The 18,380-nt window shown below is 43.5% G+C and overlaps 1 protein-coding gene across 1 annotated transcript in view; it reads right to left on the reverse strand.

Moving 5' to 3' along the window:
• The window catches only part of PRLR (prolactin receptor), a 165,947-nt gene that overhangs the window by 22,374 nt on the left and 125,193 nt on the right, over positions 1-18,380 (reverse strand). Inside the window, exons 3-5 of the mRNA XM_033179343.1 lie at positions 10,112-10,224; positions 6,797-6,929; positions 4,917-5,086 (exon numbers count right to left, since the gene is read on the reverse strand). Coding sequence (XP_033035234.1) covers positions 4,917-5,086; positions 6,797-6,929; positions 10,112-10,181 — 373 coding nt within the window. The 5' untranslated portion in view covers positions 10,182-10,224. The remainder of the gene's footprint in view (positions 1-4,916; positions 5,087-6,796; positions 6,930-10,111; positions 10,225-18,380) is intronic.

Here is an 18,380-nt window from a genome sequence, read left to right on the forward strand (position 1 = left end):
GTGAACTCCCATTCACAATTGCTTCAAAGAGAATAAAATACCTAGGAATCCAACTTACAAGGAATGTGAAGGACCTCTTCAAGGAGAACTACAAACCACTGCTCAGTGAAATAAAAGAGGACACAAACAAATGGAATAACATTCCATGCTCATGGATAGGAAGAATAAATATTGTGAAAATGGCCATACTGCCCAAGGCAATTTATAGATTCAATGCCATCCCCATCAAGCTATCAATGACTTTCTTCAGAGAACTGGAAAAAACTACTTTAAAGTGCATATGGAACCAAAAAAGGGTCCACACTGCTGAGACAATCCTAAGCCAAAAGAACAAAGCTGGAGGCATCACACTACCTTACTTCAAACTATACTACAAGGCTACAGTAACCAAAACAACATGGCACCAGTACCAAAACAGAGATTATCCACCAATGGAACAGAATAGAGCCCTCAGAAAAAATACTTCACATCTACAACCATCTGATCTTTGACAAACATGACAAAAACAAGAAATGGGGAAAGGATTCCCTATTTAATAAATGGTGCTGGGAAAACTGGCTAGCCATATATAGAAAGCTGAAAGTTGATCCCTTCCTTACACCTTATACAAAAATTAATTCAAGATGGATTAAAGACTTAAATGTTAGACCTAAACCCATAAAAACCCTAGAAGAAAACCTAGGTAATACCATTCAGGACATAGGCATGGGCAAGGACTTCATGACTAAAACACCAAAAACAATGGCAACAAAAGCCAAAATTGACAAATGGGATCTAATTAAACTAAAGAGCTTCTGCACAGCAAAAGAAACTACCATCAGAGTGAACAGGCAACCTACAGAATGGGAGAAAATTTTTATAATCTACCCATCTGACAAAGGGCTAATATCCAGAATCTCCAAAGAACTTAAACAAATTTACAAGAAAAAAATCAACCCCATCAAAAAGTGAGTGAAAGATATGAACAGACACTTCTCAAAAGAAGACATTTATGCAGCCAACAGACACATGAAAAAATGCTCATATCAACACTGGTCATCAGAGAAATGCAAATCAAAACCACAATGAGATACCATCTCATACCAGTTAGAATGGCAATCATTAAAAAGTCAAGAAACAACAGGTGCTGGAGAGGATGTGGAGAAATAGGAACTGTTTTACACTGTTAGTGAGACTATAAACTAGTTCAACCATTGTGGAAGACAGTGTGGCAATTCCCCAAGGATCTGGAACTAGAAATACCATTTGACCCAGCTATCCTATTACTGGGTATATACCCAAAGGATTATAAATAATGCTGCTATAAATACACATGCACACATATGTTTATTGCAGCACTATTCATAATAGCAAAGACTTGGAACCAACCCAAATGTCCATCAATGATAGACTGGATTAAGAAAACGTGGCACATATACACTATGGAATACTATGCAGCCATAAAAAAGGATGCGTTCATGTCCTTTGTAGGGACATGAATGAAGATCGAAACTGTCATTCTGAGCAAACTACCGCAAGGACATAAAACCAGACATTGCATGTTCTCACTCATAGGTGCAAACTGAACAATGGGAATACTTGGACGCAGGGTGGGGCACATCACACACTGGGGCCTGTCATGGGGTGGGGAGAGCAGGGAAGGATAGTATTAGGAGATATACCTAATTTAAATGATGAGTTAATGGGTGCAGCACACCAGCATGGCACATGTATACATATGTAACAAACCTGCATGTTGTACACATGTACCTTAGAACTCAAAGTATAATAAAAAAAAAATTGTCATCCATTGTAAAAGGACTCATGTTCGCAGTCCATGCCATCATTCCACTGAGAAGGCTGTCAATAGCCTCCCTGGGAAACTGTGGTGCAACAGCCGTGAGGCTTTCCAGAATATGATCCATGCATCTATTGGTGCTGCCAAGGCTGAGGGCAAGGTCATCTCCGAGGTGAATGGGAAGCTCACTGGCAGGGCCTTCCATGTCCCCACCACAGTGTCAGTGGTGACCTGACCTGCCATCTGGAAAAACCTGCCAAATATGATGATATCAAGAAGGTGGTGAAGCAGGCATTGAAAGGCCCCTTCATAGGCTGCAGGGTTATATGAGGGTTCCGGGGACACTTCTTCTATGATTTTGAAAAATATGGTCCAACATACTACTTTTCTTTAGTGAGCCCCTTTTTTGTGGATCACATTTATTAAAACAGTTACTAATTTCAGAACATTTCTTGCTTTCATTGTTTTGCCTTCAAATAGTGTAATGCTTGAGGGTAAGGCAATACACACACACACATGCATGCACACACACACACACACACACACACACACGGGCCTCCTGGGCTACACTAAGCACCAGGCTGTCTCCTGTGACGTTAACAGTGACACCCACTCTTCTACTTTCAATCCTGGGGCTGGCATTGCTCTCAACTACCACTTTGTCAAGCCCATTTCCTGGTATGACAGTTAATTAGGCTGCAGCAACGGGGTGATGGACCTCAAGGCCCACGTGGCCTCCAAGTAGTAAGACCCCAGGACCACCAGACCCAGTGAGAGGACAAGAGCAAGAGCGAGACCCTCAGCTGCTGGGGAGTTGCTGTGGCACTCAGTCCCCCACCTCAGTGACAATCTCCCCTCACAATTTTCATGCAGACCCACTGAAGAGAAGGTGCTTAGGGAGCCCCACTTTGCCATGTGCCATCAATAAAGTCCCCTGTACTAAAAAAAAATTGCCATCAAGTCTAAGTTGATATGTTACTGAGTAAGCCCCTAAGAAAGATTATTTTGAGCACATTTCCTAAACAAATAGCAGCTAATTAATGTATGTTTTAAGTTAAATCATACTGAGCAATGCTTCTGATAAAAAAATTACAAAAAAACGCAAATAAAATGTTCAGGATGTATCTTTTAGAGTATACTCTCCCAACCTCAGCACTACTTGCATTTTGGACTGGATATTTCTTTGTTGGAGAAGCTGTCCTATGCTTTGTAGAATGCTAAAAGGATCTCTGGGCTTTATGCACTACATACAAGTAATACCCCATCTCCCCACTTCCCTAGCTTGTGTCAATCAAAAATGTCTCCAGTCATTGCCAAACATCCTGTGGGAAGCAAAAACAGCTCCCAGTTGAGAACCAACACTTTTAAGTGTTTTCAGTGTAACTAAATATTAGTAACAAAGAACTCTACTTCTGAGCAATTATCTTTCAATGTTGTTATTCTGTACTGCAGGTTATCACTGCACGAGAGTGGAAGTGTCAGAAAATTACCGTGTATTTTAAAATGAACTTCCGTGGCCTGTCACAACACTGTAGGCTGCAGGGTTATACAAGAGTTCTGTGGACACTTCTTTTATTATTTTGAAAAATATGGTCCAACATATTCTTTCAACAGAGAATTTGTTTTCCAGGATCAATGAGAATTTCATATACACTTGCTGATTTCTCTTTTTAAACATATTACTTTTCTTTAGTGAGCACCTTTTTTGTGGATCACATTTATTAAAACAGTTGTTAATTTCAGAACATTTCTTGCTTTCATTGTTTTGCCTTCAAATATAATGCTTGAGGGTAAGGCAATACACACACACACACACACACACACACACACTACACTTACATAAAATTTGTCATTCATCATGGAAGGACTCATGTCCACAGTCCATGCCATCACTCCACAAAGAAGACTGTGAATGGCCCCCCTGCACAACTGTAGTATGACAACCATGGGGCTCTCCAGAACATCGTCCCTGCTTCACCACCCTCTTGATGTCATCATATTGGGCAAGTTTTTCTAGAAAGCAGGTCAGATCCATGACTGACACATTTGTGGTGGGGACATGGAAAGGGAAGAGAAATTGATAAATTTCTCTCTCTCTCTCTCTTTCTCTTGCTTGCTCTCTTGCTCTCTCTCTCTCTCTCTCTCTTTCTCTGGGTGGGTGTGTGTCTGTGTGCACAGACCATTGGTAGTTTTTAACATTTAAATTCTTTCTTTTCTTTTTCTTTTTGAGGTGGAGTCTCGCTCTGTGGCCCAGGCTGGCGTGCAGTGGCATGACCTTGGCTCACTGCAACCTCCACCTCCTGGGTTCAAGCAATTCTCCTGCCTCAGCCTCCTGAGTAGCTGGGATTACAGGAACGTACCACCAAGCCTGGCTAATTTTTGTATTTTTAGTAGAGATGGAGTTTCACCATGTTGGTCAGGCTGGTCTCGAACTCCTGACCTCATGATCCGCCTGTCTCAGCCTCCCAAAGTGCTGGAATTACGGGCGTGAGGCACCGTGCCCAGCCTACATTCTTTATTTTCTTGAACACCGTATTTGTCAAGGATTACATGGTGCCACTTCACATTATCTTCTTATGTTATAAAAATAACATGTTTAGTAAAAAAATTACCAGTATACACACACAAATATATATATCACATATATGCAACATGTATGTGTACACACACACACACACACATATATGTGAGTTTGGGGCAAAGCAATGGGAGCAATTGCTGTGGATGCAGAACCAGATGAACCCTTCTAAGAGCTTCTTCTTCCTGGAGCAGCTCTGTCTTCCATGAGGAGAAATAAAAGAAATCCCAGCTTGCCAAGGAAGAAGGGGATATCGATTGCAAGGGGAGGGCAAGAAAGAAGGGTTGGCAAGGGAAATGTACTTAGAACATTTGTTCCCTAGTGCAAGAGGATGAGGGTCAGGGGAAAGCACAGGAACACAAGGATCCCAAGTGCCAGCCTTAGTGTCATAAATGACTTGATAAAACATGATTTGAAATGCTCAGTTGACAAACATATTGTGAGTTTTCTCATCCTCCTTTTGGGGATCCATCCAAAACCCAAGAAGACTCAAACTGAGTGTGACTATTGGCTAATATATAATGGAGTAGCAAATGCCTCACCCACTTTCCTTCCCCTTACCTATGTAAGTCACGTCCACGTAAAGTTCATCCGAGAAACTGCTTCCCATCTGGTTAGTGGCATTGACCATCATGATGTATGTCCTCCACATGGAGGTGTACTGCTTGCCAAAGTGGCAGGAGTTGGGCCCACCAGTTATGTAGTCTGGACATTCATGCATGAGTGTCTCTCTGTAATAAGTAATGTATTAGGAATGAATAATAAAGTAATAAAGAGAGTCTGGTTTTTTCTTCATAGATCAATACCACTGGACTTCGGGTATCAGAAATTCCAAGCACAAAACCCAGAGCTGACAAATGGTTCCTTAGGCTTCCATGTTCTGCCCATTTCAGCTGGGAGTGAGACAGAGAATAGCATGCTGGAAAGGTTATTTTAGGGCCTCAAGTATTCGGCTTCTCATCAGCCCTTCCCTTCTATAAGTGTTCTTGTGGGCTCTGGGATCTATATCCCCTGCTGATAAATACTCGAGCTTTCAATGGCCCAGGCACCACCATATCCAGGTCATGCCCATTGGGTGGCCTCAGGAAATTGGAACTTTCACCTGTCTACACACAGAGGGGCCATGCACAATGCAGCAGCTATTTCACATTTGTGTTGAATTACATTTCTTTTTTTTTTTTTTTTTTTTTGAGACGGAGTCTGGCTCTGTTGCCCAGGCTGGAGTGCAGTGGGGCGATCTCGGCTCACTGCAAGCTCCGCTTCCTGGGTTCACGCCATTCTCCTGCCTCAGCCTCCCGAGTAGCTGGGACTACAGGCGCCTGCCACCGTGCCCAGCTAATTTTTTGTATTTTTAGTAGAGATGGGGTTTCACCGTGTTAGCCAGGATGGTCTCCACCTCCTGACCTCGTGAGGCGCCCGTCTCAGCCTCCCAAAGGGCTGGGATTACAGGCATGAGCCACCGCGCCCGGCCTGCATTTCATTTCTTAAAAAAGGGTTCAAGAGGACAAAAACTGATGTTGGTCCATTTCAGACTGCACCAAGGCAACAATAAAGTGAAATGACGTTGAAAGGAGGTATTTCAAGCCCAAGTGGCTCAATAGGCCGCTCACATTTAGATTCAGGAGCCTCAGCGCAAGACACACTGCACAGGTGTGGAGGCTTGTTCAGTTCTGGTTGCATTTGAGATCCTGAAATCTGTTTACACGATGTCCGTTTGGATTTCAGCCAGGATGACAGTTTTGTGTACAACAAAGTGTAGTCATTGGAAAGTGGGCCAGCTATCTCTACCAGCAACTAAATATTTTCCTTTTTGAAGAAGAATACAGCTCTCCCAGGATTTCCAGGAGGGTCTCACTGTGAGCGCAACAAAATGCCTGCACAGAGATGATCTGGTTTAGCCCTCATTTCAACCTTAGATCCAAATATGTCCTCTAGGAGATCGTGGCTCTTGGATCAGAAATGTGCTAAGGAAAGACCCTCACCTTCTTTTCCCTACAACGTTCTTTATTTTCTTGAACATGAATCATGTTTGTCAAGGATTACATGGTGCCACTTCACACGATCCTACTTATTTTGAAAAAGTGATATGTCTAGTTAAAAAACATACAAATGGCATAAGAATTACAGATGAGCATCTAAGATTAACTACCAATTAAGAAACACTTCTGTGGGGCCTCAGGCTGCAACCTAAGTTGTGACAGGGGATTTGAAACATTACTGATATTGTACTGCTATGGCTGGTAATCTTATGTATATTTACAGCTCTTAACAGACACTAACAGGAGAATGTCAGCATGGACCTCAGACTCCCCTTTCCCCAGCGGTATGAACCTTACTGGTGTAAATTCAGGGAAGTGCTGTCACTCAGAACCAGAGTTTCTTTGGCCTGGAGAATGGGAGTACTCATATGGGGTTTCATAGGAGAGAAGGGAACTTCTTACCCTTCCCTGTGGTAAGTCAGTGAATAATTGGTAGGAAGTCCTCCATCTGTCCCAGGCCTCCACCAGCAGGTGAATGTTTCCTTATTGGGAGAACGACATTTAAAGATCTCAGGTTTTCCAGGAGGTAACTGTCCTAGAAAAAGCCAGAAGCCCCTGCATCAATATTGAGGTCCATTTAACCATTTGATCCTTCTGTTGGTGACAGAAACAGATTGATGGGACCCAAGCCAGTGATGAAGCCTCAGGTGAGGAGACCTAGGGCGGATGCTCAGAAATGCCCAGCATCAGCATCCAGCAACACTCCCCTGTGGGCTGCCCTGATGTTGGCAGGGTTCTTGTGCTGGTGTGTGTGTATGTGTGTGTGTACTTCGAGATGGAGATACCAATAGCTTATGTGAGGGCTAGTGACCAACTGCAAAATTTCAACAAAGAGTGAGCCTTGAATGCAAGATAGACACATATGGGTTGAAGAGTGTGTGGTGGCCCTTTTGTAATCCCATGAGGTCTGTAAAGCTGATACCCTCCCTCAGCCTAAGGGGACCATACAAATAATCCTTCCCAGGTACGAGCCACCTGCAGACACTTGGGCGAAACACCACTCTATGGCACTTCTCCACTCTGCTCACCAATCTCCATCTTTCTGCCATCCCCATACAATGAACTCAACTTGTTCCTGATCTTCTGTCCATTTACTGCATCTCTGAAGCTCCCTGTATCTGGGCGTCCCTTCCTTCCTCTTTCCTCTATCTTCTCCTTTCCTTCCCCTTCACTTTTTCTTGATTTTTTTTTTTTTTTTTGGAGGTGGCTCTTGCTCTGTTGCCCAGGCTGGAGTGCAGTGGTGCGATCTCGGCTCACTGCAACCTGTGCCTCCTAGGTTCAAGCCATTCTCCTGCCTCAGCCTCCTGAGTAGCTGGGATTACAGGCACACACCACCACACCCAGCTAAGTTTTTGTATTTTTAGGAAAAATGGGGTTTCATCATGTTGGTGAGGCTGGTCTGGAACTCCTGACGTTGTGGTCTGCCTGTCTCGGCCTCCCAAAGTGCTGGGATTACAGGCATGAGCTACTGTGCCTCGCCACTTTTCCTTGATTTTATTCAGCTTTGATCTTGTGACCCAGACTCACAGTCTGTCTCCTCATCCACCCCGTCCCCATTTCTGAATCTTGGTTTTTAGTCCTTTTTTTCTCTTAGATTTTCCTCTCTTTCCTTTTTTTTTTTTTAATTTTTGTAGTGAGGTTGCAAAGGGCTTCCTTTGGATATGGAGGGCTTGAAGAGTGTGTGGCCCTTTTGTAATCTTGTAATCCCATAGGGTCTATAAAACTGTAATTTGATGGATCTTTTCAGGGTAGGAGGTGTGATAAGAGGTAGGAGAGTGGCCAGCTCCTCTCCTGGTTCTGAGCAACCACTGTTATCTAAGAGCTGTACCCAGTTCCAGACTGGACGCTAGAAGGTCTCAGTGAGGTGGTGTGAAAATACAGTACCAAGGTTGTAAAATTTTTAGTTGCCAAATCCCCAAAGCTTTTGGCAAGCGGGCCCCCATTTCTCTTGCTTGGATGTCAGGTTCAAAGAGGGACAGCAGAGCCCTGGGAGTTTGCCCTGATGCTGTGGGGCTGAGGAAGTCACCATGCTTGCCTACATGACTTCAGCTGGTCCTCTTTTTTGTCTAGCTGGGTGCTCTAGCACTGAGTTCAGGATAGCAGAGGCAGAAAGGAGTGCTTTCAGAGGCGGGTCAGCACCTCTGGGGGTTCTCTCTGTTTTCTCTACCCCTCATGCAGGCTCCAAGGCCAGAGTTTCTAGCTGAGCATCAGATCAGAAACAGCAGGTTAGGAGGAGACCTCAGTGAGGGCAATGCATGAAAAGAGGGTTCTCTAGGCAGAGCTGGCCAGAAAGAGGAATTTAGCAGAATGGCATGTTGTGGGACACAGGCTGGGGCCCAGGCCACCAGACTGGTAGTGTCAGCTGGAGCTCACCTACCCTTCTGCTCACAGGCCCTGCTGAAACTCGTCCTTGCCAGCCCGGGTCAGCTCTGCCAATATTTGTAACATTGCTCATCCTCTAGGGACAATTTATTCAGGATAATGTGTTGCTGGGAGTCACAGCAAGAATGCAAGTTTTTGTTTTGCTTTGTTTTTGTCATGAGTGGGGAGAAGTGTGTGAAGTAGAAGGAAAAGTTTATCTAAAAAATCCAAAGCCTATGGTTCCATAATGAGCACACTCAGAAGCCAATTAGGGTGATCATTGATTTCTTGAGTATTTAGTTTCTCTTGTGGGTCATTCTGACCTCTGCTTTCCCCTTTCTCTCTCTCTGAAAGCTTTTCTTTCTTATTTTACTGTTTATTAACCTTCAGGAAACTCAAGAAAGGAAGATAGATTTGTAAAATTACAATTAGACAAATGTTTCCTTCATCTACATTAGAGGAATAAGTTAAAATCTCGATGCACAGAAACACACAGAGAAAACCACACAGGAACCACACATACAGGTATGTAGACACCCACACAGAGCCCACATCAAAAGTACACACACACCACACACACACAGAAATATACACAGGTGCATACTCATGGAAGTACATACTGATATGCACACGGGTACATGCAGAGAAGTGTGCACTTACAGATATCCACAGAACACACACAGACAGACATAAAAGTATATACATACAGGTTCAGACAGAGAAGCATTTACAATCAGGTCCATATAGAAAAATTAATATATACACAGATACTTATAGAAGTTTGCACACCCAGAAATGCACAAGGGTTGACATACAGAAGTGTATATTCACAGGCACCCACCCTCTTATTTAGCTGTGGACTTCATTTCTCCTATTAGCACAGATAATAGAGTTGGCTGTACCTGCTTCCTACCATGTAACAGCAACCTCTTATATCCCATCATGGTTTTTCAAAGAGTTTTCATATACATTATTTCATCTGCAGTAGAGGAAACATCACTATTCTCACTCTGAGAATTTGGAAACCCAGAGAGTTAGGTAATTGGTTCTAGGTCACACAGCTAGAAACTGGCAGGACCTGGATTAGAACTCAGGTCCTGTCTTCTTCAGAGCTGTTTTTTTTACACTCCTGAAATGAGGACAGAAGGCAGAAAGCACAGAGACAAGATTTTGCATTCATTGCATTAATTTTTCTGCATTAACTTTAATGCAAAATATTGCAAATAATTCAACAGCAGTACATAACACAGAATTTTCATTTTTCATGACAGCATTGCAAGAACATTGCAATGAACTCTCCACCCTGTTGACAAACACCCCAGGCAATGAAAGAGAGCACGATAGTCTCTTACTTACCATTCAGAAGGCAGGTGTTGAGAAAAAGTAGCAGAGTGAAAACAGTTGCAGATACCACATTTTCCTTCATGTTGGCTGCCTTCTCTTGCTACAGGAAATGTATCAGAGGTTCACTGGAAAAGAAGGTATCAGGTAACTTTTGTGAAATGGCAGTCTGGTCAGGCACATCCACCACTTTGTTCTGGGTGTTTGCAACTGATTGTTGCCCCTTGCTTAATGAGAATGACAAAATAGGAGGAAACGAATGTAGGAAAATGTAACAGGGTCGGATGGCTTGGCACAGAAACATCAATTCACACACGCTGGGAAAAATTCCACCACCAGAGGTCCTCAGATGACCTCTGGGGCGTCAAGGCAGTCAGTTTCTTTGCACACACCCCAGAGAAAAATTGTTCTCTTTCCACCCCATAGCCACCTAACAATATATCATCCATCTTACGTAACACAGATTGTATGTCCTACAAGAGAATCCTTCTATGAGGGCTCTTGCTCTGGTCCATCAGCCAATAATTAATTGTCCAGGCCGAAAAATCAGTACCCTTAGTACAATCTCATTGTAACCACGCTGATTCCACCAAACTAGGGAGGCTTTGAAGGTTCAAACTGAGAAGATTCTGGAAGTCTTCTGGGTTATATGCATTACCGCAAAGTGAACCACACAATGAACTCTAGTGAATCTCCACGTGGTTTCTTTTTCCTGTTTGGAAAGCCCCATAAACAAAAGATAATAAATTCTGGTAATAATTTAAATCCCTTGGGTTCAGAGTATTAAGTAAATTTCGAACCTGCAGGGGTTGGAGTTTGGAGCAACTTATTATTAGAATTATTATTGTTACCCTTGGGACAACTTTCAAAGCCTCTAAATGTCCTTCTAAGAAAAAAATGAATTTTTAAAGACATTTGGAAAAAAGGCTCATTAGTCTTGTTGAACTTCAAACAACTCAGAAAACAATAGATTTGGTGAACTAAGTGTAAATTCTTAGAAATGCATGGCTTAAGATTCTCTTTAAATTTTTATTGTTTTTTTTTGTTTTTTGTTGTTGTTGTTGTTGTTTTCTTTTTTTTTTTTTTGAGATGGAGTGTTGCTCTGTTGCCCAGGCTGGAGTGCAGTGGCGCGGTCTCGGTCACTGCAAGCTCCGCCTGCCGGGTTCATGCCATTCTCCTGCCTCAGCCTCCCAAGTAGTGCCTGTTGTTGTTTTAATCAAGGGAAGAACATTCATTATCAAAGCTGCCCATCTTGGGACATTTGAAATGTCTGAATGTGTTTGATGAGCCCCTAAAAGACCAGCCGTTGCTACTGCTCCTTGCAGGACATACTCAGAAATGGAGAAACCATAGCAACAGTAGAGATTTGGGCACCCAGGTACCATCAAGTAGCTCTTTTATACTGAGGCTCCAGCTTCAGTAAAGGATCCTGGTCCAGCAGTGGATCCTGTGAGGTGACCCATATTTTGTTCTTTTGGGGACCTTCTACCTGCTCCTGCAAGATTCCTTCCACACAAATGCCCTCCCAGGGTGCACTTTCTAAATCACCCACTCCATCTCACCCCTGAGGGTCATTTAATTAAAATCAAGTGGTTAAAGGCTCCTTATGGGTTTAAAATAATTCCTACCACTTCTGGAGCATCTGTTATGGGAAGGCACTGGAGAAAGTTAAGTACCTTAATCATGGAAATTTCATTTTGTTATCATAACAGCCCTGTGAGGGGGTACAGGTTTTAACAGATGAGCAAATGGAAGTACAGAGATTTAGTAGATTGTCAGTCACATGCCCTGTTTGGACGAAGGGAGGCAAGATGGCGCACTTCCGGGTTCTTCATCACCAACTTTTCCCGTGCGCGCGAAAATGCAGCCGGCGCACGGGAAGGTGCAGACCAACTGGGCATGCGCCAGGTGACGTCAATCCGAAGACACTAAGATTTACCTGGTTGCACCTGTGGAACGCCCCCCCCCCCACACGCCCGTGCCCCGCCTATTGCCCTCCCACTCCTAGAAAAGCCGCTTCGGACCGACGCCACGCGTGGACTTCCCAGCCCCACTCCTGTCGGGATGTCAGGACTGTATCAGGAACCCCGACCGAGAGCCCCACCGGGGGACTCTGTCGGCTTTCTTTGCCGGAGGCGGACAGACCTCTCCCTACCCACCTACTTCCCTGAAGCTAGGTGACCAAAATAAATTTGCAGTTTTGCTCCTACCCTTGCCTACTCGCTGGTTCTTTTGTGCCCGCTCTGGTGGTCTTAGAAAAACAAATCATGCCCATTTGGAGAAAGACACTTGGGAAACCTGAGAGCCACTGGGAGATGATCCTAACTTGTGGAAAGTCTGTGATGGGGGTGCAATTATTCCCCCTCTGTGGGAGAGATGGTGGAGACAACAGCCACTGATCCAAAGTGAGCAACATCAAGCCTTGGGTGAGTGTGACATTCTGAGTAGGGTCAGGAGAGCCAGAGCCCAGAGAGCCCTTCTCAGCTACTACCCTACTTATGCCCAAGGACCTCAAATACTGTTGATCTCATGAATCCAGCCTCATCAGGTACATATAGCTCCAAATAGTTCTTTATCCTGTTGATCTGGTGATCTCAGTCTGGCTTAGAGATGAGATTCTACCCACGGGCTGAAGACTTTCTATAATATCCCTTTATTGAGACTCCCTTTCTCTTTTGGGCATTACACTGACATGCTTAAGATCAACATGCTATAAATCAGAGCTTCCTGGTGAGGTTGGGTGCTATCTAGAGAGCTTTGCCGAAGCATGGCTCCATGCGTATTGCAAAAGAAACTCTGGGATGGGGAGTAGAGTGGGTCAGGCAGTGGTAGATTAATGTTAGATATTGTCATTTGCTTATATGTTCTCATGTGCTAGTACAGGATCAAAGAAACTCTCCTAAATAAGGTTTTCCTATAATAATGTCTTCAGGAAGTATTCTATGAGTGAAAAAAGCTTCCCTTTGGGATTTCCTGAGACACATCCTGGAATCTAGTTACTATTATGCACTTTCAAATGCCTGAAACCCCCATGCCAGGGAATTAGACATACTCACAGTGGTGTCATGGTTGTGTTTCAACAACGATTTCCCAACTCATCCTGCATTTTCCTCCCAGGAAGGCAAACACAATGGGGGTAATTTAACCTTTAGAGAAAGGCAATCACAACTTCACACCCCTAAAGGGGCTATGCTAAATGTTAATTAACTCTAATCACACAAGGAGGAGAGGCTTCTCAGCACTAAGCACAGCTCCTGTTGATCCACTGCCTTTTTTTTTTTTTTTTTTTTTTATGGCTGGTAGACACTAAGCTGGGATAAATTAGGATTTTGTCTCTCTGAGTCCACCCTGCATTGCACTCAAGATCTTGATCAAGGGCTGGCATGGCCTTTCTTATTCTCTCTCAATTGGGACTGGAACATCCAATGAGAGTCCTCATCTTTTTAAGATGTTATAGCAGCAAATGGCTCCAAATATTTGTAGTACAGTTAGCAAAAAGTCAGCCCCATACATCCTAGGGACTGTCATCTTAGGCTTCACTCCTCAGCAGCTCCTTGGTTGTGACTGAGGGTTAAAAATGCAAGTGGTGGATCTGAAGAGCAGGTTTTTAGCAAGTTTGCAGCCCCGACACCTTGCCCATGGCTAGCTGCCTTGGTTTCCTTGCTTCCCAATCCTCAAAGACTCTCTTATCCTTATGCTCCTCCCCTTAGCTTATTCAAATATGCCTCCCCACCACGCTGCGGCCCACCATGGTATGAACGCCAAGAAAAGTTCCTTCTCCCTCGTGTTGCTCGGCATCAATGTTGATCCTGTTTAGGCCCTCTCTTTCCAAAAGCCTCTCTTCATTCTCCCTTCCATTAAGCCAAGTGTCTTCCACAGAGGCCCACAGTTGAGAAAAAGGCCCAGCAGCTTGTGCTTTTGAGAAACTAGAGCCAGTCTCCCCACATGGAAAATTGGGGCCACACTCCCATGGCCTGGGCTGACCATACTATCCACATTAGGAGGGGAATGCCTTAGGAGAGGAGGAAATGTGGCCTCATGAGAGTCAAAAATAAACCAGATCTGAGCTCCCAACATGTCACTCCCCACTGTCAACCTCTCATCCTCTGCAATACCCTCTCTTAGACTTCACCTTTATGTTCTGAACAATGCATTCCCCAAGTCAATCCTGAGTGCCAGCAATCTCAGCCCTACCATTCTGTGGAACTTACTTCCAAGACTGGTTTCTGGTGATCCCCTGAGTACAGTCCTCAACCTGTCCTGCCATATCTGTTGCCATAACCTTCTACTCAGGTTTTTGATTCAGTTTTCCTGACTCCAGAAATGGACCTACCATTAGGGTACGGAAATGGACCCTGCCACCCCTGTTAGGCAGAGATTCTGAGGTTCTTTTTAGCTCTTGCAAACTCAGTTCCTGGGTAATCAAGCAAGGCCCAATCCAACATTTGAATTTTGGACTATCATACATATGACATGCACAAATTGTAAGCACAGTCATGTGTCACATAATGACATATCAGTTAATGATGGACCACATATATGGTGGTGGTCCCATAAGATTATAATGCTGTATGTTTACTGTTCTTTTTCTATGTTTCATTATATTTAGATACACAAACACTTACCATTCTGTAACAAGTGCCTACAGTATTCAGTTTTGTGACAGCTGTATAGGTTTGTAACCTGGGAGCAATCGGCTATGTCATCTAGCCTAGGTGTGTAGTAGGCTATACAGTCTAGGTTTGTATAAGTACACTCTGTGATGCTGACACAACAATGAAATCTCCTGACACATTTCTCAGAACTTAGCCCTATCATTATGTGACACTCATGACTATATTCAGCTCAATGAAGTATCACAAAGAGAATATATCTACGTTACCACTCAGGACAAGAGATTGACCAACAATAGCACCCCAGAAATCCAACTTGCACCTTCTCCCAATCTCAACCTACTCCTTCCTGATAGAAACCATTCTTCCAACTTCTAACAGTACAGATTAATTTTACCTACCTTTGGACTTTATATAAACAGGATCATACGATATGCATTTTTTGAGAGTGTGTGTGTCTGGCTTGTTTCATTTCACATTGTTGTAGGATTCATCCTTGTTGTTACATGTAGTTTTATATAATTCATTTTCATTTCATCTCATTCATTTACATTCATGTTATATTGAATGAAATACCATAACTCATTTATTCATTCTACTGTTGATGGACATTTGAGTTGTTTCCAGGTTTTGGCAAACTTTGTGTTTTGCTGAGATTGATCAAAACTTGAATGGCAGGGAAGCCCTGCACATTTCATAATCACTGTATGCTGCCCGCCACATCTCGTATTAACCTAAAGTAAATTTCAAGTGCCTTTTTTTTTTTTTTGTCCTAAAAAGGCAAAAAGTCTCATTTCTTGCAAACAAATTTTGAATACATTCGTCCATTGTTTTCAGTATTAGGCATTGTGTTTAGGGTTTCCTTCAGGGTCCTCGGCCCACTGGGTTTCCTTACCTGCCTTGTTCTACCTGGGTTAGATGGCCTGAGGCTAACATAACAGGAAGCAGACCCCACATCAATCAGGTACCATTTGATTTCCAGGAGCTGGGCTTTTTTTTTTTTTTTTGAGACAGGGTCTTGTTCTGTTGCCCAGGCTGGAGTGCAGTGGCATGATCACTGCTCACTGCAGCCTGGACCTCCCTGGGCTCAGGTGATTCTCCCACCTCAGCCTCCTGAGTAGCGGGGACTACAGGCACACACCACAACACCCAGCGAATTTTTTATATTCTGCAGTGACAGGGTTTCTCCATGTTACCCAGACTGGTCTCAAACCCCTGAGCTCAGCCAATTTACCCGCCTTGGCCTCCCAAAGTGCTGTGATTATAGGCATGAACCACCGCACGCAACAAGAAGTTGTTTTCTTTCCAGTACAGAATGCCAATACTTAATCTGGAAAATAAAGGACATAATGTGCTCAGGGCAGGATGAGGAGCAGTAGGGATTAGCTATTACATACCAGGCTAAAGATTAAGACTGTTATACAAGCTCTGCCCAATGTCAACAGTCAATGATTGTAGAATGAATAAATGAAGCCCAAAAGGTGAAAAAAACAGAACAAGATTCTAAGATATGGGACAAAACTCTGCACATAGGAAGAATGGTCCTGTGCTGGTATTTCAAACACTAGACTTTCAGCTGGCATAGTTTTCAGTATTTGACAAGGGAATCTAAAGAAGTTTTAAGGAGAACATGGCAGCCTCTCTTTCAGGAAGACATTGAAAACTGGGGATATAGTGCCAAGAGAACCGTGGCCCACAGGTGGGGAGACGAAAGTTCCAGCTGTTCTTGCTCTGCCAATAAATAGCGTCACACAAACATGTGCCCACAATGAATGTTTTTCTGCCCATAGTCCAGGCAGCATATCTATGCATTTGTCTGTGAAAGTTCACAAGAGAACACTTGCTCGTGTGGTCATTCATTATTATTTTTTATCATCACCATTATCCAGTTTACATTTTGCTGTTTCTTGAGCAGGTATCCATCTTGTAGCCTGCTTTGAGGTACCCACTGGGGAAAACATCCAGAACTTTCCATAGTGAATTACTTTCACATAAAATGTTTATCACCTTACAATCTGGTAGTTTAGTCAGAACATCATGACTGGGTGAAAGTAATTAGAAATAGTATAGAGGCTGCTGTAAAGTGTTTATCTCTGATTCCAGATATTCCCCTGCCGCTCTCCTAGAAACCCCAAAGGTTCCACTGAGGAAAGAACTTCCTGAAGACTGCACTCTATGAAGATCATCAAGATGAGCATGCGTGCTGTGCATGGTGATGGCTACATTTGGTAAGAGGTAGATGATCAGCAGAGACAGGATTTGTCTAAACCAGAGCTGACTTAGGCCTTGAACCATTCAGGAATACCTAGGAAGAACCATCTCCTGACTTCTCACCTAGTCAGGGCAAATTACTCCAATATGATATATGTGCCTTTGCACTGGAGTCATTTTAATAACACAGAACACCGATGCTTCCCCGTGGCTGGGAGTATTGCTTCCAAATCTAATCACATTAACTCCACTCACTCACCACAGCTTCCTCATTCTAGCAACATCTTTTATCCCAGGGAGGCTTGTTTTCGAGCAATCTTTTTGGCTTAAAGGCAAGAATAGGAATTGGGTGAGTTTCACTTCCCCCCAGCCAGTGCACATGTAGGACAGATGGTGGAAAATCCACGTTGGCTTGATTTTCAGAGGAACTAGTTCCTCATGAGATTGTCAATCAGTCACTAACAATCAAAAAACAATCATAAATCATACACTATGTTTTTCAGTTTACAGAACCGTTCTATAGACATCAGTGGTTTTTAATCCAGGAGTCCCATTACAGTCCAAGGAGTGTCTTAAAATTTCTTTCCCCATTTTTTTTTTTTTTCTGAGACAGAATCTTGTTCTGATGCCCAGGCGGGAGTACAGTGACATGATTTCAGCTCACTGCAGCCTCTGCCTCCCAGGTTCAAGTGGTTCTCATGCCTCAGTCACCAGAGTAGCTGAGATTACAGAACTGCGCCACCACGCCCAGCTAATTTTTGTATTTTTAGTAGAGATGGGCTTTACCATGTTGACCAGGATGGTCTTGAACTCCTGGTCTCAAGTGATCTGCCCACCTCAACCTCCCAAAGTGCTGGGATTACAGGCATGAGCCACTGTGCCTGGCCTTAAAATTTCTCATTCCTTTGTTTTGTCCCTAGACATTCTTACTAATCAGCTCAGAGTTGAGCCCACTTGGAAGGACATGGGCATTTTAAAAAAAACTTTCTAGAGGATTCTAAATTAAAGCTGCGGCTAAAAACCACTGACTTACGTGCTATCACTTGACATGTAAATTCTCTGAGTCCTCTAAGGCAGCCTTCCTCCTGATAATGGCTGACTCAGCATGTTCCCCATAGAACACTTCCAATAGGAGGCAACTTTATCTCAAAAGCCTCCCATGTTCTCAGACCTGTGTGCCAGTAAGATCAGCAAACCCTCATATGGAATATACTTATACACTCACAAATATATAAAAATATTTATAATATCACATGTGAAAGTTTGTATGTGATCCACTGCATGCCAGGCACTGTTTTGCTAACTTGCTTCACCCTCACAACACGCCTGAGGTGAAGGTATGATGATTATTCCCGTCTAACAGATGAGGACGCTGAGGCCCAGAGAGGGTCTGTGAGTTGTCCAAGGTCACAGCTAGTGAGCTGCATATGGAGGAAGAGGAACTCAGGATTTGATCTCTG

This window comes from Trachypithecus francoisi, unplaced genomic scaffold (genome assembly GCF_009764315.1).
Source record: "Trachypithecus francoisi isolate TF-2019V2 unplaced genomic scaffold, Tfra_2.0 Lachesis_group2, whole genome shotgun sequence".
In the NCBI taxonomy this organism is placed as follows: Eukaryota; Metazoa; Chordata; class Mammalia; order Primates; family Cercopithecidae; genus Trachypithecus; species Trachypithecus francoisi.